The 27,111-nt window shown below is 37.2% G+C and overlaps 1 protein-coding gene across 3 annotated transcripts in view; it reads right to left on the bottom strand.

Annotated features, from left to right (window-relative positions):
• GABRA6 (gamma-aminobutyric acid type A receptor subunit alpha6) overlaps positions 1–17,296 on the bottom strand; it is a 29,583-nt gene extending 12,287 nt beyond the window's left edge. The window contains exons 1-9 of one of the 3 annotated variants that reach the window (XM_042790138.1): positions 16,915–17,296; positions 16,564–16,682; positions 16,160–16,227; positions 14,694–14,914; positions 14,505–14,587; positions 13,755–13,898; positions 13,181–13,333; positions 12,948–13,100; positions 8,546–8,805 (exon numbers count right to left, since the gene is read on the bottom strand). In XM_042790138.1, coding sequence (XP_042646072.1) covers positions 8,546–8,805; positions 12,948–13,100; positions 13,181–13,333; positions 13,755–13,898; positions 14,505–14,587; positions 14,694–14,914; positions 16,160–16,227; positions 16,564–16,682; positions 16,915–16,952 — 1,239 coding nt within the window. In that variant the 5' untranslated portion in view covers positions 16,953–17,296. The remainder of the gene's footprint in view (positions 1–8,545; positions 8,806–12,947; positions 13,101–13,180; positions 13,334–13,754; positions 13,899–14,504; positions 14,588–14,693; positions 14,915–16,159; positions 16,228–16,563; positions 16,683–16,914) is intronic. The other 2 variants (XM_042790139.1, XM_042790140.1) reach the window with 2 other exon arrangements.
• Positions 17,297–27,111: the final 9,815 nt, after the last annotated feature.

Raw genomic sequence — 27,111 nt, 5'->3', positions numbered from 1 at the left:
TTCCTATAGAAGGAAGATTGCTATAGGAGGAGGATTACCTCAATGTGATTTCACCTCAAGATGAGGACAGGAAGATCTGGAGTCAGTATGTATCCTCAGAGCTTGGGGAGTGCACTAACTGGATTATGCTCCCACTTTGGGGACAGTTTGAGTCCATTTCTATCAGTGGAGTGATATTAATAACTTCTCATTGCCTAAAATAGCCCATTCCAATATTCAGGAAGGACCAGTGCATTTTACTGTCTCAGTAAAGCCACAGTTTTTTGTCATGCTCTTCACCTGCTGAGAAAATGGTTTAGAGTTGATATAAGTCATTAAGAAAGTCCCTGAGTAGTTCTTTACACTATCTTTAACACTCTCATGTACCCCTCCAGCAAGCCAGGGTCTGAGGATATTTTCTTGTATACCACTACCCAGGATATGGAATTCTAAGTCCAAATTTATTTCAGATGTGTAATAAAGATGTTTCTCAGTGTGGTAGCTGACTGTAGTCAAGACTTGCTGCCCCAGAACCACAACTTATATTTTTCATTGAAATTCACTGCTAAACCAAGAGGAGGGAGTGGTGAGAGAAAACCATATTGTTCCTTATTACGGTTGAGTTCTGAACAGCAGCTACAGAAATTTGTCTTCTATATTTAGATTTAACTTTTGATAAAGATTACCTACAATGACATCATGACACTTTAGCAAAACACAGAGAGGAAACAGGAATGAATAGCTTATTTTGCACAGTTCATACCTCCAGTCACTCAAATAGTAAGGACTATTTTACAAGTAGGAAGAGCAACAACAAGCCTGAGGCATGGCACACTGGATCATAATGAAATAAGGTATTTCATTAAGTTACTGACTCCTGATTTAGAGGAGTACTCTTGTACTCATGTGGAATGTTAGACCCATCTGGCAATTAAACTTGTCATTGTGTATGACTACCCAGTGACATAGAACAGATTGCAAAATCACTGTTTAATGTGAGATACCATAAAACTGGACTAGACAAAGACTGGTATGTATATGGGCTACTCAGGTATAATCTGTCTTCTGTTAAGCTTTTGCAGCTCAGCTAGCTGATCCCCTAGATAGCTCACAAAGCAGTCTCATCTAAAGATGAGAACCTTGTATAAAGGTTCTGCTCTCTCACAACTCTCACCAATATCACTAGAATTTGCTTATGCTCAAAATATCTCAGAAGGCTCTCAGCAAATTTCTTGGCTTCCAGATTTAAAAAAAATACAGCATATATAACTTTGGAGTAAATGGAATTCTTTGTCTGCTTTTTCTGATTTTTATATGGATGCTAACTGTGATTTATGAATGTGCTTTGTTCTTAGGTTTCTTTTCCTCAAGAGATTTCCGTAATTCATATTTGTAAAATTCTCTACTGTTCTCTGTTCCTTTGTACTGCAAATACATATTCTCACTATCAGTTTAGTTTATGACCTAGCAGTAACATAAGCATCTTATGTATGCACTCAGATACTGGCTAACTTTAAGCAAATATCTGTATGTCTTTACTTATCTCTCTTTTACACACTTATATCTCTTTTTCCTGCAGGCAATGCAGTAAAAAGAGGTTTGTGAGAATAAAATCTAAAAGTTTATACAAAAAAAAATGTGTTATTCCTCCTCTTCTTTGTAATTTATTGGATTAAGGATACTGAACTTTGCTGACATCGCAAAACACACAGAAAAACCCCACCCAGGAAAAAAAACAAACAAACAAACAAACAAAAAACCAAACACACTGAGGAAAAAACCCACAAAACTCAGTATCTGTACAAGGCAGAATACTAAATTAAATATGTAACATTCTTTTTCCCCTCCCATCTCATTAGTAGATACAGTTTGAGTAATATCAACCATTCACATTGTACACAGAAAATCACACACTAGTGACATAGCTCCCAAAGGGGGAGCTAAGTATTGTTCAGCCTCTACATTCAACAGTGTGATCTGTAAAAACTCTGTTTAGCTACTGAACAATCCATATACAGCACCTTGCAGCAGGTAAGTTCATATTCTGTAAATTTCCTTTTGCACTACGTACTTCAATCTTTACAGTCCTGTACAGTTTAAGTATCCATCTCATGCCAGAGTTTCATTAAAACCTATAATTTAGACATGTCTTTGCACATCTCATCTGTGGGATCTCATTCAAAAAATGTGTATTGCAAACATCTATAAACAGTGTTCTGCATAATTAAAAGCTGAATATAGTTTAGAAGTCATAAGTAGTCCTAGCTTTAGGCATTTCTTCAGGAATTCTAAGTTTCCTTTCCTATAAATATTATGAGGAATAACATGCAAATTTATTTTCTTCGTGCTTTACCCTAGTAGAAAGGTAAATCACTTAGGTTAAATTACTCACTTGGAAGCATGGGAAAGCTATGTTCAAATTCTTTCTTAACCTCCAGGGATTGAAATTCACCTCTTTCAAAACATAGCCTAACCATCAGGTGAAGGCAGTTATGGGGAGAGGCTGTTACCTTATTACTTCAAAGCTGTTTTACTTTGCATGGAAAATCTAAAGATCCATTAGATCCACAAAGCATAACTTCGAAAAATATACCATGTCCATTGTAGTAAAATTGCTGTCATATAAAACAGGTAAGCAGTAAGGAGCAGAGACTGGAACCCTAGTCATTCTCATTTCAATGTGAATGTGGTAGTCTCTTCCTAACATTTATAGGTAGCGTATCAGAAAAATCATATAGCACACAGCCTCTGTCAAAATATATGTTTAACAGATTAAAATGTTCAAAGTCACGTTCAGCTCTTAAATTTATGTGTCAATCCAGAACAATCCCTGACTACATTTACTTTGCTAAATTTCTGCAGCATATAGAAACTATTTCTTTGGGTGTCTAAATGAGAATTTGGGTGTCTAAAGTTGGGAATTACACAAACAGCACTAGAGAGGCCTGTTTGTTTTTTTTTTTTTTCTATAATTTAACTTACTTTATTTTGTTCTCACTGCCCCCCTGCAAAAAAAAAAAAAAAGTACTGGGATTAAACTTCAATGTTTAACTAAAAATTGTCTAAATCCAATTCATCTTGAATCCTTCTATTTTGGTGTATGATATCAGCTACTTCTAAACTTTCCTTACTGAGCTGCATTGGCTTTGTCAATCAGACAAATATTTAACTCAGGCAGACCCAAATAATCAGCACCTACTTTCCTTGCTTTTGGTGACAAAAAGTCAATATATTTCATTGTTGCTTGCTTTTAATAGTCTATTTGATAATCTGCACTAGTGGAGCAGGAAGATCTCCCTAATTCAATTGGAAGTGCCATGTTCTCAGTCAAGATTTCAATGCATGTGGCTGTTTCTAGGATGATCTCATAAAGGGTTGTCAGTAATCCAAATAGAATACCCTTTCAGTTACACTAGGATACCTGTTAAACATACTCAATATATTCCAACATAATTTTAGAAAACTAAAGCCTCTATACCGAAGTGACATACGGCTGCTCTGCAGTTGGGCAGAGTTGTTACAGAGAATGAGAATCCTTTTCTGCCCAAGCCATGTTATTTTGAAACACAGGGATGAGGCTACTTGTAGGGAGAAGGAAGCTCTCCCAGAAATATTTCATTGCTCTGTGCTGTTTTCTGTTAAAACAACAGGTCTTTTAGAACATAACTGTAATCAAGCTACCACCCTGTAACAATCTTTTGTCTTTCACATGTAGTCTCTCACATGTAAAGGGTGTCTTATTATCCATGGCGTGTACTCCCTGACCGTCTTACAAAGCATTACATCAAATGCTGTGCTCCACACAGTATCACCAATTCCCCTTCCCCTGCAACTTCCAGTACTGGCATATTCCTGGATAAAGGCAGTCTTAATTATGAAACAGTATGACTGATATAGAAAATACACATTTGAAATGGATTTGTACTGGGGTTTGGGTTTTTTTTTCTGCCTTAATGTTTTTTATATGTATGTATGTATATATATAACGTTTGGTGTTGACATGCTAGAACAAGCTTGGTGACCTTATGAATAAAACCAGGTTTCTGTCAGGGTCCAGATGACTACTCAGCTTGTTGCCATCGTATTTTGGAGTGGAACACCCATAGTTTTGTATTTCACACAGGGATTGCCTGCAGCTGACAAAGAGAGCAAGCCAAATTCTGCTCTCAGTTAAGTGAGGTAAATAGAATGGCTTTCCTGGAACTAGAACAGGCATGCTGGGCTGTCATCAGTTAACTGAGCACACAGTCAGACCATTGTCTCTCTTACTCAACCACTGTAGTCCAGTGACTTAAGCAGCATTTCTCCTCCTTTCATTAGTACAGTAAAGCAGAATTTGGTCTTCTGCCATCTTTCTTTTCTGAGTGTACAGGTTTTTTGGCTACAATATAAAAACTCATGAGAAAAAGTTTTCTTCATTTGAATAAAGCAAGATTTTAAATAAAATTAACTAGACTGGAGGGGAAGGAGGCTTTCTCATAGTATTTTGAAGATTTTTGATAATTTTTTTTCAGGAAACATAGTTAATTTGAAATTTTATAAAAACACTGAATGTATTCTGTAAATAAGTTTATCCTGATGAGTTTAGGCCCTCATTCAAGCAGCAAAAGCTTCTAACCATCTGTTTTATAACTCCTTCGAATTGTCATTTATACCAAAACTGTCTCCCTGGGCTTCTCTTATGCAAAGAAGGAGAATGGGTCTCATGTCATACAGAAAGTACTAGTTCAGACAGTCTAAAGTTATTCCCACCACAACATTCTTTAGCCACTCTTCAGGCAATTTAAGATAATAGATTATTAAAAACATATAGTCTATGTTGTTACTCCTAATGTTGCTACTGGCAGCACAGTTCCATTGGCAGTTGTATAGCCATTAAAAATTTACAGGTAAGTACATCTCACTTTGTCACTTTTATGTTTTACAAATGGGTTCCCCAAAACTAAGTAAATCTGAACAATCTTCAGAAATTTTCTCAATGTAAAAATATCATCTGACTTCTATAAATATAGAAGACAGTATGAATCTTTGACACACTGTTCACTATTTTTCATCCTATACCTGCTCTTTCATAGGTAAAACACTGACAACTTTCATGCATTTAAAAATCACAAATAAAAATACTAGTATTACAAGTGGACAAAAAAACTTGACTATCCTATCAAAAAGAGCAAAAAGAAATTAAAAAAAAAAAATAATCACAGATTAGTAAAGACAAGGTACCAAAACCAAGGGTACGAGAACATGGGAAGATTTTAATTATTTTTTAAAATCAGATCAAGTAGACAGTTAAAAAAACATTTTAATGTATAAAACATGGATTCTAATAGATTTTTTTTCCTAGTGAATTAGAAAACATTTTAAGAAGAGAGGTGGGGTAAATGGGGCAAAAATGCCAAAAGAAGAGCAGGAGAGGTAAAATAAAATACACAAGCAGTAAAGAATACAAACTGGGTGTTGTAGCAACCAAAAAAAACGAAGAATCTGGAAGGAAAAGTAATGAACAAATTTAGAGGCAAACAAATGGAACAAGTTGGGAGGTATGGGGCATCAAAGGGGAAATCGGGAACTCAGAAACAGCTCCTAAATCTACATTACTGAAGAAACTAAGTATTATGCTGTGTGCCTCATTTAAACATAACTGCTCTAAGACCACTAATGTAGATATATAAGCACAAAGTTCAGTAGAGGATGATAATCCTGAGGAGATGGTCATATACTCATGCTATCAGCCTGTGCTAACTACACTGTTAGCATTCAAATTAGCTAGTTCAGATCTGTTTCGGCTGAAATTGTATTACTGATTTCAGTACATCCATCTATGTGACGACATACAAAAGTTCTTTCCCCCTTCCCTTCACCACACAAAAAAAGAAAAAAAAAAAAAAAAAAGGCTTCCTAAACCCTGTTATCTTATAAATACTCACTTTTCTCAGCATGCCTTTCTGGAATGGGACCTTTTAAATCCAATAGTTAATTCTTCTAGAAGCCATTTTGACTACATCATCTTTACTTCAATTGTAAGTACACTTCATTTTTATTATCTCACTGATTATGGTTTTTCTATCACTGCAGAGGTGCATTCTCATGGAGAACTGGTCCTGTGATAAAAAAGTGGTGGACTTACAGGACTAGATAATTACTGTCTTGGAGAATATGAGTTTTGAGCAAGATCAGGACTACAGCATTTTGTGGACACTGTGGGCTGTTTTAGAGACTGAGTTTACCTTGGGACCTTGATGTTATAGGCTTTACTACTCTTCTAAATATGTATGTTGTTAGCTAGTTGTAAATAATTTTCTTGGGGAAATGGTTGCAGTGTGCTTCCTAGATGTCTATCGTATTCCTAAATGCTTATTTTTGCTTGTTTTTACTTGGAAAAGCTAGCAAGTAAATAATTACAAAATGAGGAAGGTGTGTCTTCAGCTTGGCTCTGTGGCTGAAGCCCTTGATAAGAAACTTAAAGTCTTTTAATTTCTGTTCCTTTTATTAATTTGTTCAACAGCAATTTTTTAGTTTGTGCTTAGCTTGGTCTGCAATGATACACAGACCATGTAAATCTCACCCACAAGTACTGGAAGAGCCACAATCATCAGGAGTACATTCCAGTATATCTGGGCATATGCAGAGGGTTATTTTTTGGAACAGTTGTCTTCTAGAGATTGGGGAAGGGAGGGGGTGGCAGCAGTGGCTTTGTAGCATCTGCTGTGAATTCACCAGCAGTAGCACGTGCAGAGTAGGCCAAATTGGTTTTGTATCACTCAGCAGGGACTCCAATTAAAAGAAGTAGCTGCTTTTTTTTTTTTCCCCCTTCTTTGAAACCTCCCTGTGATTAACTCAAACTTGAATAAGGAATTGCGTATAGGAAAGATCAGAGCTGTTGTTCCTCTTCATTATGTAGCAGCTATAGATATTTTCTTCATGCTACGTAAAGCCAAGTGATCTCTTTAGCTTTTCTTCTGATATCTTGCTCGCAAGTTAACAAAAGTATAAAAATTAAGCTTTAGTATGTTTTAAAGTTCTTTCAGTCTTTAGAGTATTTTCTTATTTTACACTATTTTACTGTTGCAATGTTCTGCTCATTCAGTCCAGAGTACTTCTGAAATATCATGGTATTGGGGAGGGGAGAAGTATGTCCTAAATATTGGCAGATGCATAATCTTTTCCTCTCATTGTTTTTTGTAAGGTTTAAATATAATTATAAAAGTTTACTAGTTAAAATAAATGTAGGTATGAACACTGCAAATATTGCCAAAACTAAATCAGTCTTTCTGCTGTCACTTCAAAATCAGTGCAAGATTCTGCAAACATTTGATTCCAAACTCCTTTTTAAATTTTTTGGACTTTCTTTTGTATTTTCTTTATATAACTGTGGTTTAAAAAGCAAACAAAAAAACCTGTTGTTCTGAGTTAAAATGTATAAAGATTTGCTTCTTTTTGCATTTATATATTTAGTGAAAACAAAATGCATTTCTTTATTTTACTATAATTTATGTCTTCAGGTTTTTTTCAATATTAATAAAGGTGTAAGCAAAATACAATATGGCTTAGAAGCACAATGCTTCCCAGTTGAAGTGAAGATTTGCTGATTAGTTCCAATGACAACCAGTAGCAAGATGCTGTGGAGCTTTCGCTTCACTATTATACGGAATTTATCAATTATGAATTCAATGGTTTGAATGTACCTAAATGTTATAACTGCTGTTTATAAGCAAATGTGGTAAACTACTATATGATGAATAAGGTGTTGCCCTGATATTCAGTAGCTCTTAGATAGACTTCCTAATTCAACTACAGACTAAGGTTTTGCAGAAGGTCATTCAAATTCTGTTATTCCTCTCAAAATGGAAAATCTGGTGGTAGTAAAACTGATTTTGAAAACAGGAGAGCTATAGTGATAAATATACTAACATATGTTGTGAGACAGCATTCATTACTTAGCCTGAGATGTAAGGAATAATATTTACAAGCAACTCTGACATACTTTTTTTGACACTAGAAAGCCTTTCTGTCTTTCGCATCTAGTAAAATCTATCCTTAATCTTTACATTTATGTTTTTTCCCCAAGCTTCCACCAACACAGATTTTTATGAAGGTAACAGTTGCCAAGTTTATGTAAAAGCTAATTCCTCCTCTTCCAGATGACCCACTTATGTTATGTACCAATGTACTACAGTGATCCCATAATCATCTGGCCAATGCACATGTTCATTCTATTGCACAGTGTCCTACAAATTCTGCAGACTTACTGAGAGAACCACAGCTGCCTTACCACACTGCCTACAGCATTGCTCAAGAGAAGTATTATGGGTAACAGTCCAATGGCTTTCCTTAAATATCTTACCAAATAAACATCCCTCTAATAAATCATATCTCAATTTAAATAAACAGTGTGCATAAATGAAGTCTTTTCATTTTCTGAAATCATAACAATGTCTTTGATAAATAGACCTGATCTGGTTACAAACTCTGTTTCAGGTTAAGATCACTTCAATATTGTTTTGCATTCTCTACTTCAAATGCTTCTTCCTATATGATCCTTATTATCAGAAAAGCAAGCAATTACCGAGACAATCTCGTCCTCTGCCGGTACAGTTGCTGCTGATAGTGCTGCTGCCAGTGCTGCTGCCCTGGCTGCCTTCCTCATTGCTCTCTGAGTCTGAAGATTGGTAAAGTAGTTGACAGCTGCAAACTCAATAAGTGCAGAGAAGACAAAGGCAAAGCATACAGCTATGAACCAATCCATGGCAGTAGCATAGGACACCTTGGGCAAAGAATGGCGTGCACTGATGCTTAAAGTGGTCATAGTTAGAACTGTAGTGATTCCTTGAAAATAAAAGAAAGAAAATGGGGAATTAGACTTTTGCTTCAAACCTGCTTCTCTTAAATTCATATATATTAAAAAAAAAAAAAACAAAACAACAGGTCCTTTTTGGTTTTAGATGTCTTCCTACGTACCAGCTAACCAACAAGACTGCTGAGTATTTTGTATTCTTAAATAATTCATGTATACTGGCTTCAGCATCTAAAAGCTCTGAACAAACTACCTTAATACTCTGAGCAGACTGAACATTAAGATAACTACATACTACATGGTGCAGGTTCTTAGAATTGTGATAAGCATGGGTGTAACAAAATTCAGGCTCAAACTATGAAATGCACTTTACTCTGGGGGTTAGTAAGTGGATTGTTTGTCAGAAATCTATGTTAACATACTCCCATTTCTCTACGGTGATTCTCTCTCTTCTTGTTGCACAAGACAGATCATGGCTTACAGAACCCTCACTGAATCAGTCAAGTTCTGAATTAAAATCAGTGGTAGGCTATGATCCAAATATTTCAAGTAATAGGAGTCTGGTCCTCTGTGATGTTGTCTTTAATCACTGCATACATTCTTTAAAATTCACTAACAGTACCTGAATTTGAAAATGCCTACAGTTACAAAGATGGAAGGACAGAAAAGCAACTTCTCTAGAGCTGCATATCTTTTTTCACAGAACAAATCTGGTCATGTAGCTCATGAGCACGATAGTGTTTTTCATGTGAATTCATTAATTTATTCTTTCTGGTTTGGAGTGTAGAGCATTAATAATGTGGGAAATGTACTTACTTCCCACTGCTGCCTGATACAAGCAGAAAGTGCAAGAACAAATTCATTCATTAACATATAAGCCTCCGTGACTCATGTTTACTTATAATTATGCCTGCTTGAATGTGAAAACCGCAGGTATTTAAAGACAGTAAGGTGGAAAATACCCTCTTCTGTTCTCTTCTGCATTTGGGAAAGGGTAGGTGGGAAAGTAAAAGAAGTTAAAATGTCATGTTGTGATGATGAATCAATATGGTATGAATGATGCTCAGTGGAAAGGATGCAGTGTCATTGCACACTGCAGCATCAAGACAGGGTGACTTGATTATTTTCAGAGGTTTTTTTGCAACTCTTTCACATGATGTAGCTTGCCAGCTGTCTGAGGTTAACTACGTCTCAATGTCATTACTTAACATGTTTTAATTAAATGCAAATAAGAGATGGTATAAAAATATGTAGGATCTCTACTTCTCCCAAATCTGCCAGATTCATTTTATAATACGAATACAAGTATGCTGAGATATATTTCAATTTCAAAGGTCCAGAATGAACTTTTCAATATGATGTGTATTAGATTAGAATCTGTCCATGTGCTGGTTAGTAATAAAAATGATATATTCTGTGTCTGAATAAAAACTTACTGCAGCAGGAATTTAAACTTAGGAAGAGGACTCTTATTCTATTACAGATACAGATAAGACTTCTCTCAATGTGGAGTGAATATTGATGAAATACTCTGCACTGTGGAAAACTACTTTATCAAACTGCATAACAGATTACAGTTGGTAAACTGTGTAACTGATTATTGTTTACCCTTACCTATCCACTTTGAATACTTCTTGGGAAGTTTTGAAGAATCTTCTACATAATGTAAATACTGAAATATATTGTATTTTCTTATTAAAAATGAAACAACAAAAAACATCTTTCCCTATCTGAGACTTCATAATAAAAAGTTTAATGACTAGATATTCGTTTAAAATTCCCAGGGTGATCTGCTGGGAAGGTAGAAGCTGACTACTATCTTTCTGCAAAATAACAGATGAACTTTTTGCCAGGAATAAAACAGATTAGATAAAGGCACATAAAAATGTGAAATAATAGCCACTGCTATATGGATTCAGAGCATACTTAAAATTAGGCCTCCAATAATCATGTTTCTTATTCTAAGTAATTTCTGATAATGCCATGCTTCATAAAACTTCATATATATATACACACATGTATATGCATAGCTACGTACATAACTCCACATAAAATAAGGAATTTTATACTAGCAATCTGCTGTTCTTTCCAATGACATGATTATAAAGAACGCAAGAATGCCTCTTCAAGTATTTCTGTCTCCCATTATTCAATTGCAGGTCTGCAAAAAGTAGGTACTTATGACCATTAATTTATCTTTGCAGAATTTTCAGAGTATTTATTGCAATATTAATTACAAATTATAACTGGCATCTGTAGAGTTGCTAGATGAATTTGTCTGGAGAAATCGGTTTGAGCACACCACTGTTATCCTTCTACTATTAATTTATCTTCTCTCAAACTCACAATTTGGGCACTTGGAAGTAAAACTGAAAATTTATAATTCAAGTATTTGCAGTATGATGCAGAAAGAAGACTTACTTCTCCATTTTAAGCCTTTTGTTTTTTACTGGGGCCTGAAAGTCTTTTACGTTATAAGGAATTCGACCTCTTTTTCTGAGATGAAGGTATTCAGAATCCATGGGATTTTGAATTAGTAAGGACTATAAATTCAGACTGTGCCTGGGAGAAAGAAGAATGGAATAGGGATTGAAACATTCTTTAAAATGCCAACATGACTCATTTTCCACAATCCTGAGAAGGATGTCTACTTTACTATTTTCGTAAAATATTTTGTTTCTAATTCTGTATTTATTCTTCAGTACGACATCTAAGTGTTGTTATTCCAGGGTTTGGGGTGTTTATGTAATTATTACTGAATCAGCTAAAGACTTATTTCCACATTAGTTCAAGCATATAAAATTGACTGCCCACTAGGTAGCAAGTATGTTTTATTCAAAATGTAGAGGATACAGCTGTAGAGTCCAGAGATTCAATATAAAGCCAAATCTGGTAGCATCGTATTTGGTGTACAAACCTCATGTATCCATTTTATGCTTCAATTGCAATAAATATCCTTGAAAATCTATTGCCTGAAATTTTCATTTTTAAAGCACTTAAAAAAATCCCAATTGTCAGATAATAATACTTTTAAGTGCTTAATGATGCCAGACTGCATCCCAAATCCCAGTGTTGTTCTTCCTTCAGAGGCACATGAGGAAGTTGTGTTCACTTAGCATTCCTAAAAGTTTGCAATGCTTATATGAATACCACACCATGCAGGTAGGAAACACCAACTGACTGAGATCAATTTATATAAATTCTGTAGCCTTCTAACTACAACTGCAGACTCATTTTGAATTATGCGACTTGCATCATTTATGCTTAGGGAACATATAGCTGCCTTTTTTACTGAAGACAAGTCTCACAAAAGGAATTTTCTGTATAGAAATACTTTGTTAAGGGAAGACAGGGTTGTAAAATGTGTATGGATGGGCAGTGGATTCATGAAGTTTTTGACAAGTTTTATTATTTTTGCTTAGTATTTTTATGAATGTTTTGCTAGAAACTATTCAGTCAGTGAAAGTTTACTCCTTAATGAGTGAAGTTTCAGAGCTTACCACTATTGAAGTGTAGAGGCATGGTGTCAAATTTAATAGCAGAGCACACACTAAAAATTAAGGAGACAAAACCCAGCTTTGGGAGCATTAATTCAAACCACTGGAAAGAAAAAGGGGCCCTGCAGTGGAATATGGACACACCTTTCACATTACAGCTCCAATCTGTCCTAAGACTCATCTCACCTAATTTTGTCCATCTAAAGTCCTTGCCAGTTGTTTAGATATCTTTGTAGACAAGGGGAAGAGAGCACTTCAGAATGAGTTCTAGATGAGGTGGTACCTTATGTCAGATGAGATTAATTCCATCCCATGTGATTTTTTTTTTTAAACATTTAACTCAGATTGGTTTCACAAGACAATAAATCAATACAAAAATTCCTCTTTAAAAAATCAAGTGGTTGACATTTGCTCTGAAACTGTCACTTCCTGCATACAAAAAAATATCAAGGAGAAGAAAAACATCACAAACAAATCTGGCTAACCAAACATTCACAGTAAAGAATTTTGACCCTCACGGGCAGACTGAATATTATTTGGTTTAATTTTAGTATTTACTTTTTTTCATTGAAACCTATTAGCTGTCTTTTCCAATCCCCACTGGATTACAGTAGCAGTTTGATACAATGGATTCAACAGTGAATGAAGTGAATGATAAAAGAACAAAACATGAATACCAGCCACGGTTCTTGCTGGAACAGATTCTTTGTTGAACCAAAACACAACTTGAGACAGGACTACAGTCATGATGCATGGAATGTATGTCTGAATGACACAGTAGCCTATTTTCCTTTGAAGATAGAAATAGAGTAGCTGAAGGGAATATTCGCCTAAAACAAACAAGCAATGAAAGTAATGAATGAATGCTATATGCGATGCTGAGCTGTTTAAAGACCTTAATGCAGCATACCAAAAACTGTTCTGGCTGGAACAGACTCCTTGTTAATCCAGAAAGACACCTGAGAAAGAATGACTGTCATAATGCATGGAGTGTATATTTGTATCATGAAGTAGCCCATCTTCCTTTGCAAGTGGAAATAAACAGTCATGATTACATATTCACCTGTTAAGAGACAAGTATGTCAGCATTATTTTGGCAACATATGAATAAGCATTATTGGCTTAAACCCAGCATAATATGTTCTGAGGAAAGCACTTACAGGCCTCCTAGTGCATAATAAAAATAAGCTGATTAAGAATGGTAAAGTGACCTCATGGAAACAGAGGAGAATAATATTACGTATTGTTTTTACTGAAGCAGGGAGACAGAGGGAATTCTTAAGAATTGCATGAAAAACTGTATGCTTAAAGGGACTGTATTGAAAAGCTATCTTTTAAGACAATGGTTAGATTCTTTCCAAGGATTTTAGCTTTTAAAATGGCAAAAGATAATTAAACTGATTTGGTTCTATATGAAAAAAACTGTAATTTATTTTCAAGATGTGTTTTATAATGTCAGTAGTTCCCACATGGCTACATCTTACCTGTGTTAGATTTAACTGTTTCACTAGATACAGTTTGTCCTATAAGGTCATACTGGAGGAGACTGGAAGATTCCTGTGGTACTTCTACTGAATGCAGGGGTCCTTTTTTCCATGTGTAAATTATTTCATTTTTTGGATAAGCATCTGAGTTACAGAAGGAAAAACAACTATTATTAATTATGAAATTTATAAGCAATTGAAAAATTAAGTAGCATGATCTGTTTGGTGGCTCAGATACCCATAGAAACATGCATCTTGCTCCAGCAAGTACCTAACCTCATTAATGACAAAATGCAAAAAAATCAAGAATAAGAGAATGGTTGAGATGGGGCCTGATAGGCACTAGCTTTTGTTTCTTAATTTGCTATAAAACACATACGTTGATTACCACAGATCAACTATTTTCAAAATTGATTACCACACATCCACTAAATAATTGCAGAAATAGAAGCAATATAGTAAATGAACCACAGCTTTTGTAACTTGTTGAAGGACCCACTTTGACTACTAGATGTGTAAGAATAATAAACAATAAAATATGCTTCAACAGTCACCCTTCAGTGAATAAATCCATGTCCTTATAAATGGTCTGAGTCTCAGTGCAGAAAGTAAGATTCTAGTATAAAAAATGTAATAAAAAATTTCAGCTATGTCATTAAGTAGTGTCCTAGGATCTCACTTCTCATCTTCTCACATACATGTAGACCAAATGTATTAACATAAAAAATTTAAAGATATGGAAAAACTTACAGCTTCCAAACTTCAATGGACAAGCATGTCCATCCATAGGGAAGTTCACCAACCGCATTGGGCAATCAGCATTAATGGTTAGTCTAGAATACATTATAGTAGATGACAATGAAAAAAAATGGTATGCAGAAACACTGCTGAAACAATCAAAACTAAAGGTCAATGAAAAGCAGAAGAATAGGCTCTCACCTCATTGTATAAAGAATAGTTCCATTCTGCATAATTCTGAAAAGTTTGTTAGGAGTTGTCATGTTATGAGCAATTGATTTTTTTCCATTTCTAAAAAATGTGTCTGGTGTCCAAATTCTACTGACCATTAAATTGTTCAATCTCAAAATTTCAGTTGGCCCACTAAACTTCAACCTCTCATCAGTCCATGTCTGCCGAAAGAAGACATCCATTGTGTATTCCTATGGAAAATAAATAGATGGTTGACTTATGTGTGGGGGCCAGCAGTCCCAAGTTGCTGTATATACAGTAACTCCATGAAAGAACCTAACACACGTCAATGACATTTCATTTACTGCTTAAACACTTAATCCTATTACCATCAAGTAGTTACTAAAAAAAAAAGTAGTCTATGAAAACATATCCTATTTTAGTATTTAAATAATAGTTACAAATTAATCAGTGAACAGATAATTCTATATGAGTAAGAAAAAAAAAAAACATTGTCCTTTCAGAGATAATAATTTAATTCAAAGTGACTGAGGTCTAAGGACATACAAACGTCTAATCTAGTATCCTTTCAAAGTGCAAAACCAAACTATCAATGTTTAATCGACAGGAACAAAAAGACATACTCAGTGCCTCTTCTGCAGCTTACTTTGAATAGTCACAATGAAAGGACTGATGTGAGTCACATCGCAGTAGGATTCTGATGTCAATTTAATAATAATCTAAGTTATTTTTCTTAAGGATTCTTAGTAATATTCTCACAAGTTTTAAGAAAGCAGCTCTCTACAGAAGTTGCTTAGGAAATGGGGCTAAACCTTGGCCAGAGGCAAATTTTGTAAGAAGGCATGGTTACGCCTTCTCTTAGACTGAGTGATCAAGAGAGGTGGAAAAACCTTTGGTTGTATCTTGGGTCCCAGAGTTCCTTGCCTGCAAACTGGACTGCAGGCTCAGGTGTGCAGGCGTTGGAGGAAGTATGCAAGGGCAACAATAGCACTCAGTTTCCAGAATGAGAACAGCAATGCCATCCTCACTCCGACAGCATTTTCCTGGGGCTGCTGCTGTAACTGACAGTTCACCCAAGTCCACAGCTATCTGAATTTGGGGGCACCCAGCATGACAATGGGCAGCTGTCTCAGAAATGGCACCACCATTCCCCTGCAGCTGCTCATTAGGTTGTCTCCTACCTGCAACCCTCCTGCAAACCTGCGTTGGGCCACAGATGCTTAAAATCTTCTTACCAAGGCTAAGGAGGCACCTGTGCCCACCTGTGCCGTCACCCAAGGCTAGCGGGCCTGAGCCATGGGCTGCCTTGGCTGGCGCTGCCCGGGATATATGCAGCTGCAGTCAAACTGCTCTGCTGGGCCCCAGAGATTGTCAAAAAGATTAAGACTCGTAATCTGCTTTAATGACGGTCAACTCAGATGTCACCGTAATGAATCCGGGGAATGGAGAGCAGAGGCAGCAAGCGGGGCCCTCACCATCTCCACGTCGGACACCGGCCCGAAGCTGGTCACGTAGATGTCCGTTTTGACTTCTGTCACGGCGCCTGCGGGACACGGAGACGAGCTGGGAGCGGGGCAGGGGCCGGCGGGGCGCGGACCCCCGCGGCGGAGCCCCTCGGGGCCGCGGTACGAGCGCAGCAGCGGGGCGGCCCGGCCGGAGTCGGCGGGCCGGGGGCTGGCGGGGCACGGGAAACTTTCCTCCTTCGCCGCCCGCCTCTTGGGCTTCGCCGCCTCCCTCCTGCCGGCCCCGGGACGGGACCCTCGGCCCCGGGACGGGACCCTCCTCCCCGCGCCCGCCCGGGCGACCCCCTCCGCCGGCAGCGGTAGAACTGCCGCGCGCGCTCTCAGTCTCCCCGAGGGGACGGGAGTTTCCTCTCTACCTCCAAATCCCGGTCGGATCCTGTTGTCGTACCCGTCCAACAGCTTGTCGAGGATCCGAGTGATGTTTTCCGAGTAGACGTCCGCCCCGCCGCCCCGGCTGCCCAGCGCCTTCGCTGCGCTGCGGGGAGAGGCCGGCCCCGCCGTCAGCCCTCGCGCCGGGCTCGCGCCCCCGTCCCCTCGCCTCAGCGCTCCCGCCAAACGCCCGCCTGGCGAGGCCCCGGCCCTAGGGGCGAGCGGAGGCGGGCAGCGGGCCCGGCGTCCCGTACCCGCTCCTCCGGGCTGCGGCGGGGCATGAGGGCGCCTCGGGGGGCCGGTGGGGCTGGGGCGGGAAGCGGGGGCAGCGCACTCACCTCACAGCGACGCATACCCAGGCGATGAGCAGAGCCATGCCTCGGGAGTGTGCGAGGACGCTCGGGTGCCCTCAGAGCCGTCACCTGGAGCCGTCGTCGGCGCTCATCCCTCCGTCTCCGCTCGGCCAGGGCCTCCGCCGGCTGAGGCGACCGGAGAGCGCGGCTGGCTCACCGCTTTCCCCTCGGCCGCCCTCTGCCCGGGCAGCGGCGGTGGAGGGTGCCTGTGGCCGCCTGGCCCCTTTGCATTCGCCACCGCCGTTGAGCCTCATCTGGACGCCCCAGAGGGGGAATTAGGGTTTGAAGGGCCGGTGTGCGGTCGGAGAGCACTGACAATAATCGAATAAGGCATTAGGGGAGATTAAAAGGAAGAAATCCACGCCTAGTTTTGGCATGGAATTAGCAGGGACCCGTTAGCAAATCTGGAAAAGCACTGGCATCTTGCTGATAGAGATTATGTTAGAAATGGTCTCAGCTTTTATTGTGTTTATGGTTCACAGGGAGATTATTATGCAGTTTCTGCATCATTAGAACTTCGGGGGGAAAAAAAAAAAAAAAAGAGAAAAAGAAAACCAACCCCCAAGACCCTACAGTTTCCAATTTACTTAGTTTTTTGACCTTTCTCAATAGATTTCCCCATGAGCAGTCCTTCCTAACTGTACAGAGGGCTTGAATATCTAAACATCTTAATATATGAGCATTGAACAGTAAAAGTTGGTTCTGGTTCATGTTTTTGGATTTTTAAAATTCTTTGGTTTTGTTTTTTTTTGTTTTTTTGTTTTTTTTTTTTTGTTGTTAATAATCTGTTTTGGAGGGTTACATACACGGATTTCACTTGGACTTTAAACCAGAGCATTACTAGAACTGTTGTTAGAATTTGAGCTCCTTTAAACCACCAGGATTGTACGTCTTACTAATTTTGTCCTGAGAAGCACTGAATTGATCATTACTGTCCCCTCTTTTGGTGTGTTAATGTAGTCAGCCCTAAAGGAAAATAAGTTCAGGCTGCTCCAACTTTTTCTGTGACCTTATTACTTCTTATAAAGCCAGTGAATGATGTAGCACCTATGTCATTTAGTGGCACTGTAAACAAAGCAATTGGGTCCATTTTCTTTCCTCATGGTAGTACATAGGAACAAATAACTAGACCAAAGCAAATTAATTATTTTCACAAAATTTTGTTGCATAAACCACATTTGCATTACCAGCTTCTAAGGAAATATATTCAATTATCAAGCAGTGGAAAGTAAGTTTTTGCATGAAACTAAGAGAACTGTGAATGTATTCATCAATAAAACTAGATGAAGTCCAACACTGGGGTTCTGTGCTCAAGAAACCAAAAGTATATAAGAATGCATTTAAAAATACAGGCTACCCTCTGTCACTGAGTCCCTGTCCATGTTGTTGTGGGCAGTAGTGTCATATAATCCACACTGGTGGGTTGGTTGCACGCAGCCAGAGGTTGCCTCTGCCTTTGAACAGTTGTGAACCCAAATTCCTGAGAGCCTTTGGTGCTCTGTGAATACACCTAAAATGTGATCTCTGTGACTTCATCATGAGTGAGTATAGCTCAGTGTTTTTGTTGATACTCAGAAGCATTTATCTGCCTGAATTTATTCACAGACAATAGAACTGCATCTGTGAAAAATCAAAGGCTTGTATGAACTACTAGGTAGAAAAGGGAAAAATCGGCAAATCAGAACCTTCTGAGGGTTATGGTCTTCTATCTGGTCCTAATTTAAAACCTACTAGTTTGAAATTTTACCCCATTTTTCAAATATGTTTGATCTTACTGACATGGTTGAGGCTTTTGTGTGCATCGCTCTTCTCAGAACATTAAAACTACATTTAGCATATAAACAATACTAATACCCATTTTTGCAAATATGCTCCTGTTAGTATTAAATATGGAAACACATTTTAAAGTCTTCTTTTTCTGGCTCCATTGGATCACTTTATTCACTGTTGAGATCTATGTTCTATGCCCCATCTAACATCTCTTCTTGGAATAATGTCGTTTTTGTTTTTGAATGGAAGGAAAAAGAAGTCTTGTCAAAATATTAGCAAGAGTAGTCTGATTTCATTCGCAAAATGTGCAAGAGGAGAAAACTTTTTCAAATAAAGCATATCTTGTCCAATCAGCATCCCCTAGCTTAATTACACACATCCAATTTGTCTTTTTTTAACGGGTTTATTTTAGCAGCTTCTTTTAACACACCTCTGCTGGGCATTAAAAGCCAAGTGCTACACTGGGCTACCAGCCACTCCTTATTTCCTTTACTTCACTTTGTTTTGTTGTGAATTAGACAAGAACACATTTTCTGCTAATCACATAATTTACAACTAACTGTCTTTTGTTCAATAGCACCCTGTTCCAAATTAGACTCCTGTTGTGTAAAGAGACAGTCTGCCTCGTTTGCTAAGAGCAGACTCGGAGTTGAGTCAGAGAACTGGAATATTTGGGTTTTTTTTTCCGTGGAAATTGGGGGAGACTAATACATTTACTTTTTGGACCAGGTTGGACATACAGCGCAGCAGCTGTCCTGGGACATCAGTGATGGTCTTACATAGATAAAACATCTAGGTAAGTGCAGTGTTTAAGAAATTTGGGTTTAGATATATGGCCATCCATGGAAGCCTGCTACGTAACTTACTTAGACTGAAGAATAAGTGTTTTGTGGAGAAAACAAATAAAACAGAGAACAGAAACTATGCATTTAAATGTTTTAGGAGTTCACTGTGCTCTGTTTAACCTTTTCACTTAAGGAAAGCTAAAAGGATGATTTGGACAGATAAACAATTCAGTATTTGCCTTCAAAATAAAAATAGAGATCATGACACTTGTCCTGAAACAGGACAGCTGTGTTGAATCCCAGCCAAAAGCTAAGTGAGGTCTAGCAGCAGCATGTTCCATTACCCAGACTTAGTGTTGCTACTGTGAGGAGTGCAGCTCACACCTCCCAATGCCAGCTTGCCCTGCTGAAAAAGATACTTTACGGGAGTAACACAGTAAACGAGCATTTACTTCGTGTAAATTCTGTCCTACACAGCTATTCCCTTTTCAGTCCCTGAACTAGTTTCCATACTGCTACACAGCACTGGGTCTTGCTCTGTTGTTATACTACTGTTGAAATTAATTAATGAATGCTGTAAATAAAGGAATGCAAGTTGCAAGTTGGGAGCTGAATGTGAGTCCAAGTGCAGTGAATCAATGAGAATTTAAAGTAAATCCAGATTAGTGTAATGTGTGCATTGAAGAAGCTAGAGGAAAGCATACATGTGCATCAGCTTGAACACACTGGACTCCCTAAGTTGTGTATTATTATCTCACTTCTGAGTCAAGCCTAGCAATTCTTGCATGGCAGCATGGATCTCTGATAGCAAGGCAGATAACTTGGGTAAGGGGACTGCAGTGTTTGAATGAGTCATATAATTTCAGTCTGAGATTTCCCTGCAGGAAAATGACATGAAAATATTCTTTGTAAGGAATTTGCAGAGAAGAGTCAGACAGGCAAAAAAAATCTCAAAGCCATTCAAAATATTCCAGCCTGCCCTCTAAAATGCTAAAAACAATCTTTGCTTGGTAAAAGCAGGAGAAGAGACTTTACTGTCTGTCACAGAGCTAGATGGTTGCATAAGCTGAAGTAGGCTTTGGATAGATATTTTAATCTAATCTTGACCTTTCAGCTAATGTTTTCTTTTTGTGGATTTGGAATTTTTGAGAGCAAAACAGATATATTCCCTTTCTCAGCAGTTTTTAAATTCTTTGAACCAAGAAGTTGTGTACTCTTGTATTTTTTTTCTAATTACGAAGAGAAATGCTCACACTGTCAAACACACAGATTCCTTTATTAGAGAAGATCAAACCAGCAGCAGATTTTAATGAGACTGTGGTTATCAAGCCAGCTTGAGAAGAAACATCACTGAGGAAATTATTTAGAAATCATAATTTTATAAGTGATCTGAGAAATCTTTATAAAGGAATAGCGGTCATGGAGACAAAATTTTTTTGGGAGACGAAGCTCTCATGAGAATAATGAAAAAGTTTATCTTATAAAAGGCTTGTCAGCAACATATGCTTTGGGCATTTAAGCAAACAAACAATTTGGAAATTTGTTGAGAAAGTGGCATGAACTGGACAACAGCTTGGAAGAAGTGAATGGCAAATTGAGAAGTGTGGTGACAAGATTACACTTTCCAGCTGCTAATTTTATCACCTTGTAGGATGTCATTAGCACTGTGATGAAAGATGATATTTCTGATTCATTTGGGAATACTACTGCTGAAAATTAAATGAGTTTTGCAACTGCTAAAAACTCCATGAGAAATGTATTTGTTTTCTTCTTGAAACTAAGGAATTTTGAAATTAAAATAGATATTCTGACTGAAGTTTCTGTGGCAACTAGCAAGTTAAAATATGACAAATTTGGCACAAAGGCTACAAGACTGAAATTAAGTCTCTGGTATTTGCAATTAATCTGATATGTGCTAACAGTTCAGCCCCTGACAGAGATGTGTCATCACCATCTCCATTTCTTTATCCTCAGAATCTATACACTAAATGAGAAGAAATAATCTTCTATGATGTGTATGTGATTACTAAATTAATTGAAGAGACATAGAGAAACTTTCTTTTAAAGGTGCCCTTGCTTTGTGGAAAAAAATTGGATTTCATTTTTTTGTTGTTGTTTTGTTTTATATTTGTTTTTGGTTTTGTTTTTAAACTATCTCTATTTATTTCCCAGTGAAGAAATTCATTTTGTGGATGATATACAGATGAGATATAGGTAAAATAGTTTTATCCTTGTACAATTCTGTCTAAATGAGTTGCATGCCAGACTGCTGTTCCTTCATTGTTGTCTTCCTATCAAAGGACAGTGTTTACTCTGTTTACCCTTACAATATATTTCCTCTGCCTTCAAAAATCTTCAGGGAGAGTGTATTCACGTATTTCTACCTATGCTGCTCACCCCACCCTGCCCCTGATAATACTGAGTGTGAATGACTCATCTGTGCACAGATTGCATTATTGGTACCTTGCGACATGGGGAGCTGGCACAAGACAGAGCAGCTCTCAGAACTGAGGGAGCACACTATGATAAAGGTGCCTTTGTCTTAGTCATTCTTGTCCTGTACAAAGTTCAGCCACAGTGAAAAACTATTTTCTAATTGATACCTACAAATTTGAGTTACGCATCCGCAAACAAATATACAAACATACATTCTTACTTTTACATATTAAATGCTTAAATATGTGAGCCTGTATGCATAGGACATTGAACTTGGGTTTGCTTTTATGTCCAGGAAAAACAAAGGTCCAAACTGACAGAAACCATAACATATTGTTCCAAATCTCAGGTTGATTCTTAGACGTTATTCAATATGCAATCTAGCAGGAGAACTTCAGTAAAGGAAGGAAGCTTCCTTTTGGCAGATCGACTGGCTAGCAAATTAAACACATTTTCATTAAACATTTTTGAAGGATATGGGACAGACTGCTGTTCAGTTGTTAGTATTTGTTCCATCTACCATGCAGGTATATAAATGACATTTCAAAGCACAGATGGAACTGGCTGTGTAGTGTTTAAATCAATACAAGTATTGTGTGGTTTCTTGTTTTTCTTAGTGATTTCTATCAGTCATAATAATGATTAAAGCTTTTTTTGGAAATGCGTAGCTACGGAAGCCAATGGCTCTCTCTAGTTGCCTCATACACATGCCATCTACAAGTAACCCAAACCAAAGCCCATAGGCTCCTTCCCTGCTGTAGAGAGGTGCAACACTGCAAAACAGGCATGGTAGGAACCACATAGGGGTAAACTGTGTAACTCTCCCTTGCCTCAGTACTTGGAAGACCTTTTCTTTTGTTAGCTTTTTTGCCATCTGTCATACCAAATGCCTTTTAATACTGGCTGACAAGAGGGCTCTTAGTTCATGGAAGTAACTGTTTCCTATTCTCTGCTGCAGAGGGAAAGGAATAAGGGAGCAAGAGCAAAACTGTTGAGCAGTCTGTGTAATCCTGCACTTCTACATGTTTCAGTCACCTTTTTTAAAGCACTATCACCAACAGTAGAGCTGGTGGCTGAGTGATCATTCTGTAAGTGAATAAGGGAAGGAATGCTTTACTTTTTGAAACCTTTCTGGTTCTCCAGATGATCTCATCAATATAGACAGGTTCCCATTTTTCTTAAGCTGTTTCAGTGGTGTGTGTTTGAAAGACAGACCTGTTTTAAAAGAGGATGTTTAGTACCTCACAGATACTACATGGTAAGCAAAAATTTGATTCACTAGGGTAAGTTATCTGTACTTGGTGTTAATCATCCATTATGAATTGGAAATAGGGATGAGGCTTCATGTTAATTTATGATGAAGATAATATCCTTTGTCTCAGGACAGATGATTATAGTAGGGGAGAAACAGATTCTACTGTATATTCTCTGTTTTTCTGAATGTAGCATAAACTTTGCCATCTTGACTGCATTGGCAAGTGTCCCAGTCCTAATCAGAATAAGCAAGTTCTCTGGATGTGACTGTCAGCCCAGCACACGTTGGTGCTATGATTGTTCAGGTGTGTTTCCAGCACAGGTGCACACTGCAGGTGAGACGGTAACCCTTCTCCAGCAGCAGCACCTGGGGTAGGAGGCCCTGACAACTGCAGATTCACCACACCTGAATTGGTGTGAAGTTTAGTGAATTCAACAGTGCTAACTAATAGTAATCCCTGTGATTATATAACAGTAATGATGGGGGTGATTCTTTCCTTACAGTGAACAGGAATTATTTGATAAGAGAGGGATGCTTTTGACCCAGACATCGTTCTTCGTGTTTCATGACTCAGTGAACACAGATTCTCAAGATTTCTGCTTTTTTTGGAGGTCAGTCCTTTTCTATATAGTATAGAGAGAATGCTAAACCTGAATGCACAGTGAAAACGGCCCAGTAAATTTGTGCTGGCCTTTTATTAGTTGTATGGTAGTAGATAAATGGGTTTCTAATCAGTCATGTAGGTAGTAGACTGTCAAGGATTTACTGATAGAGCATAGTCACATTCAATATCGTTGTCTTTGACATAAAGATAAAGCTTCCTGGTTAAAAATTTTCAAGACTACCTAAAATGCAAAAGTTAGACAAGTGATTCAAGAGATTGTAATATGCTGGTTAATATTCTCTCCTTGATCATGTTTCCTTAGAAGTATGTGCTTAGAAATTAACCTAAAGGAACCAACCCACTTTTCAGATATGTATTTAATAAGTCTCTACCACTTATGACCGAATGAGGTTTATTTTATTATAGGGATTTAGGATTAAATTTAATTTAATTTATTTTCACATTATTTTTGGATAAAGGTGATTTTCTTATAAACTTAGTTCTCAGATATGGTTATTTCTACACTTGATTTTTCTTCCAAAAGTATGATTAAAAACCTTCAACTCAATTTAGGCTTGAAGGAAGGTGAAATAGTTAATGTCTTATTTAATCTTTGAGGAGGTTTGTTTGCTTTTACACTAGAGTGAAATACAACAATGGGGGGAGAGAGAGCTTGTTTGCCTCTTACTCAGAGTCCCCTCAACCACTATGTTGCCTGGATGACTTCTTCTGTGTCTAGAAAATTGATATTTTTTTCTTAGAATCCTACAGTTTATAGTTTTTTTTTAAGTTGTATGTTAGCTACCAAACTAATGTAGAAGCGTTCATTTATTAGAGTAGTTCGGAATAAAATGGATACATGTTAGATCCAGAATGTCTTTTATATATTTTATTATATTAAACATATTAATTTTTCACTCTGGAGTAACTCTGGAATGCATTGATAACCAGTATTATCCCCTGTAGCTCATGCTGCTTGATTGTGATAAACAATTGGATTTATGTCACTTCCCTGTAGACACTTACCTAAGCACTTTAGTAAAATTAATTAATCTATATTTGTCTCTGTTTTATATATTCTCTTAGAAACAGTTATATAATTGAAATACATAATTTAAATGTGTGCAAAGGCATGTACTTGCATCTTTGTACATTTAAGAATGCTCTACTAGCTGCATACTCACACAGAAAGCAAGTACCTCATGTAAGTGGTTTGACAGTCACAAGTTAAACCATCTTTTAAAATATTGCATACTCTAGAACACTATAAGAAATCTATTCAGATAAATATATGAAATGAGAATTTTTATTTGTCCCTTTCAGTGTTGCAACTAATTTTAATGTAATTACAACTGTCAGTCTTTCCCCTCCTTCTTCCCCACCCCTTCACCGGAGGGGAAAAAAAAGCGGGGAGCGGGAGAGAAGTAAAATTTTGCAAATTATTACTTGTGGATTATTTGGTAATCCTTAAAGGTTTCTCCTTTTCTTTTGTTTCACGATATTGAAATGTCTTCTACATCCCATGTTAGAGATTATTGTATGCTTGCATGAAACACCCCTTCTGACATGTGATTCTTTCCGTCTTGTTAACTGCTTAGATAGAAATAAGGTGAGTAAGTGTTCCTTAATCAGGTTCATTCTCAAAAGTTGTTTGAAGTTACTAGGAAAGATTATATGGTTGCATTATGGAAACTGGTAGGATGTATGCTTAGTGCCCTGTATTAGTAAAAAGAATAAAAAAATATTTTATTCTCAACTTTCCTGACATAATAAGAAAAATGCGAATGACAGTTATCACAGATTTTACTTGTGGAGCTACCAGCTTCTTCTCTCCCTCAACCTTTGTATTCACCTAACCTGCATATTAATCATAATAACATTGAAATGTACTTGTTATTTTACATCAGTCTTATATTGCAGCATCATCAAAGTTACAGTACTATGAAAGATTAGTTTTCCAAACCTCTTGAAAAATGTAGCGTGTCTTAGTGAATCTCCTTCTGAGGTATTTTATATTCAGGTATTTTGCTTACCTGTTTGCAAACATTTAAGATGAACAAAGGAGTGTACTAAAGTATTAATTGCTCAGTCTGCAAAAATATATATACCCTTTATTATTTTGCAGTTAAATCACTATATATATAGGTCCAAGGTGCTGCATTTATTTCTTTTCTAACAAATGTTGTTAGGTCTCTTAGAGAACATAAAACTTTTAGTTACTTTGCTGTATACTTCTGTAATGATTGTCCCTAAATGCCTTACTGTAAACAGGAGCTAGCTACTTCAGTCAATTGAGATACGTATTTGAAGGCTTCAAATGAAGCCTAATATAGTACAGTTTTAGGACACAAATTTCTGTCTATTCTTGCACCCTCTTCTAGCATAAAAAGGAAGCATTATTTACATGTAAATGTTTTAAAAAAACAATGAAACAATAGTGTGAGGGGGTAAGTGGGGGGAGGGAAGGAACAAAACAAACCAAACACGTAAATTACTTTCAGCAAATATAAGTAGTCTCTTCCAATGAAATCCTGAATAAGAAGGTAATTTAAAGACGAAAGTTTAGTTCAAAACTTTCATGCAGAATTATTTATATGGAAAACTATGTGAATCAAAAATATTATTAGCTTGCTAATGTATTTGCTAAATATTTAATCTAAAATAATTTATGATGTATTTCATAGAAAAGCCATATAATCTAGTAATATTTGAGTCATTTGCTATTTAACAGTCTCACAATTCTTAAGAGTTTTGAATCATCTGCCCCTCTTCTACAACAGCATTCAAAATTGTAATTTATTGCAGATTTTTTTCTATCTTCAAAGATTTATGGTACTGTATATACTATTCTTTACTACTATTTTTACAGTGGATAAAATGATGTTTCTCAGATGAGCATCTTGGAATCAGTGATTTGTCACTGGTTATAAAATATAGAAACACTAATTAGAGTAAGTGCTTTCTAGATATTTATAGCCTTTACTAGAAAGGGGATCTGGCAGGGGCTGAAATGGAAGACATAGAGAGAGAGAAAGAAAATAGATAAATTGTTTGCTTCAGATACTTGCCAGATGTTCTTTGACATGATATATGGTGAAAGAATGAAATATATTCTAATAGATATAATACTCAGAGGCTTCTCAAGTTGCTAACACTTCTATCTTAATGAAAAATTGTTCCTTTCAGTCTTGAAATAAAGATACATAAATAAACACAGTGTCAAAAGCTGGATTGAAATTAATATTTGATAGTTCTTCATGTATAGGTGATATTCCAGATGAGTTCTTACTGCTTGGTAAGCTCTCTCATCTTCTATTATAATCATCAAGGCT

The sequence above is a fragment of the Tyto alba genome, unplaced genomic scaffold (assembly GCF_018691265.1).
Source record: "Tyto alba isolate M040663 unplaced genomic scaffold, T.alba_DEE_v4.0 Super-Scaffold_17, whole genome shotgun sequence".
In the NCBI taxonomy this organism is placed as follows: Eukaryota; Metazoa; Chordata; class Aves; order Strigiformes; family Tytonidae; genus Tyto; species Tyto alba.
This window is presented reverse-complemented; position numbering and strand designations above follow the sequence as displayed.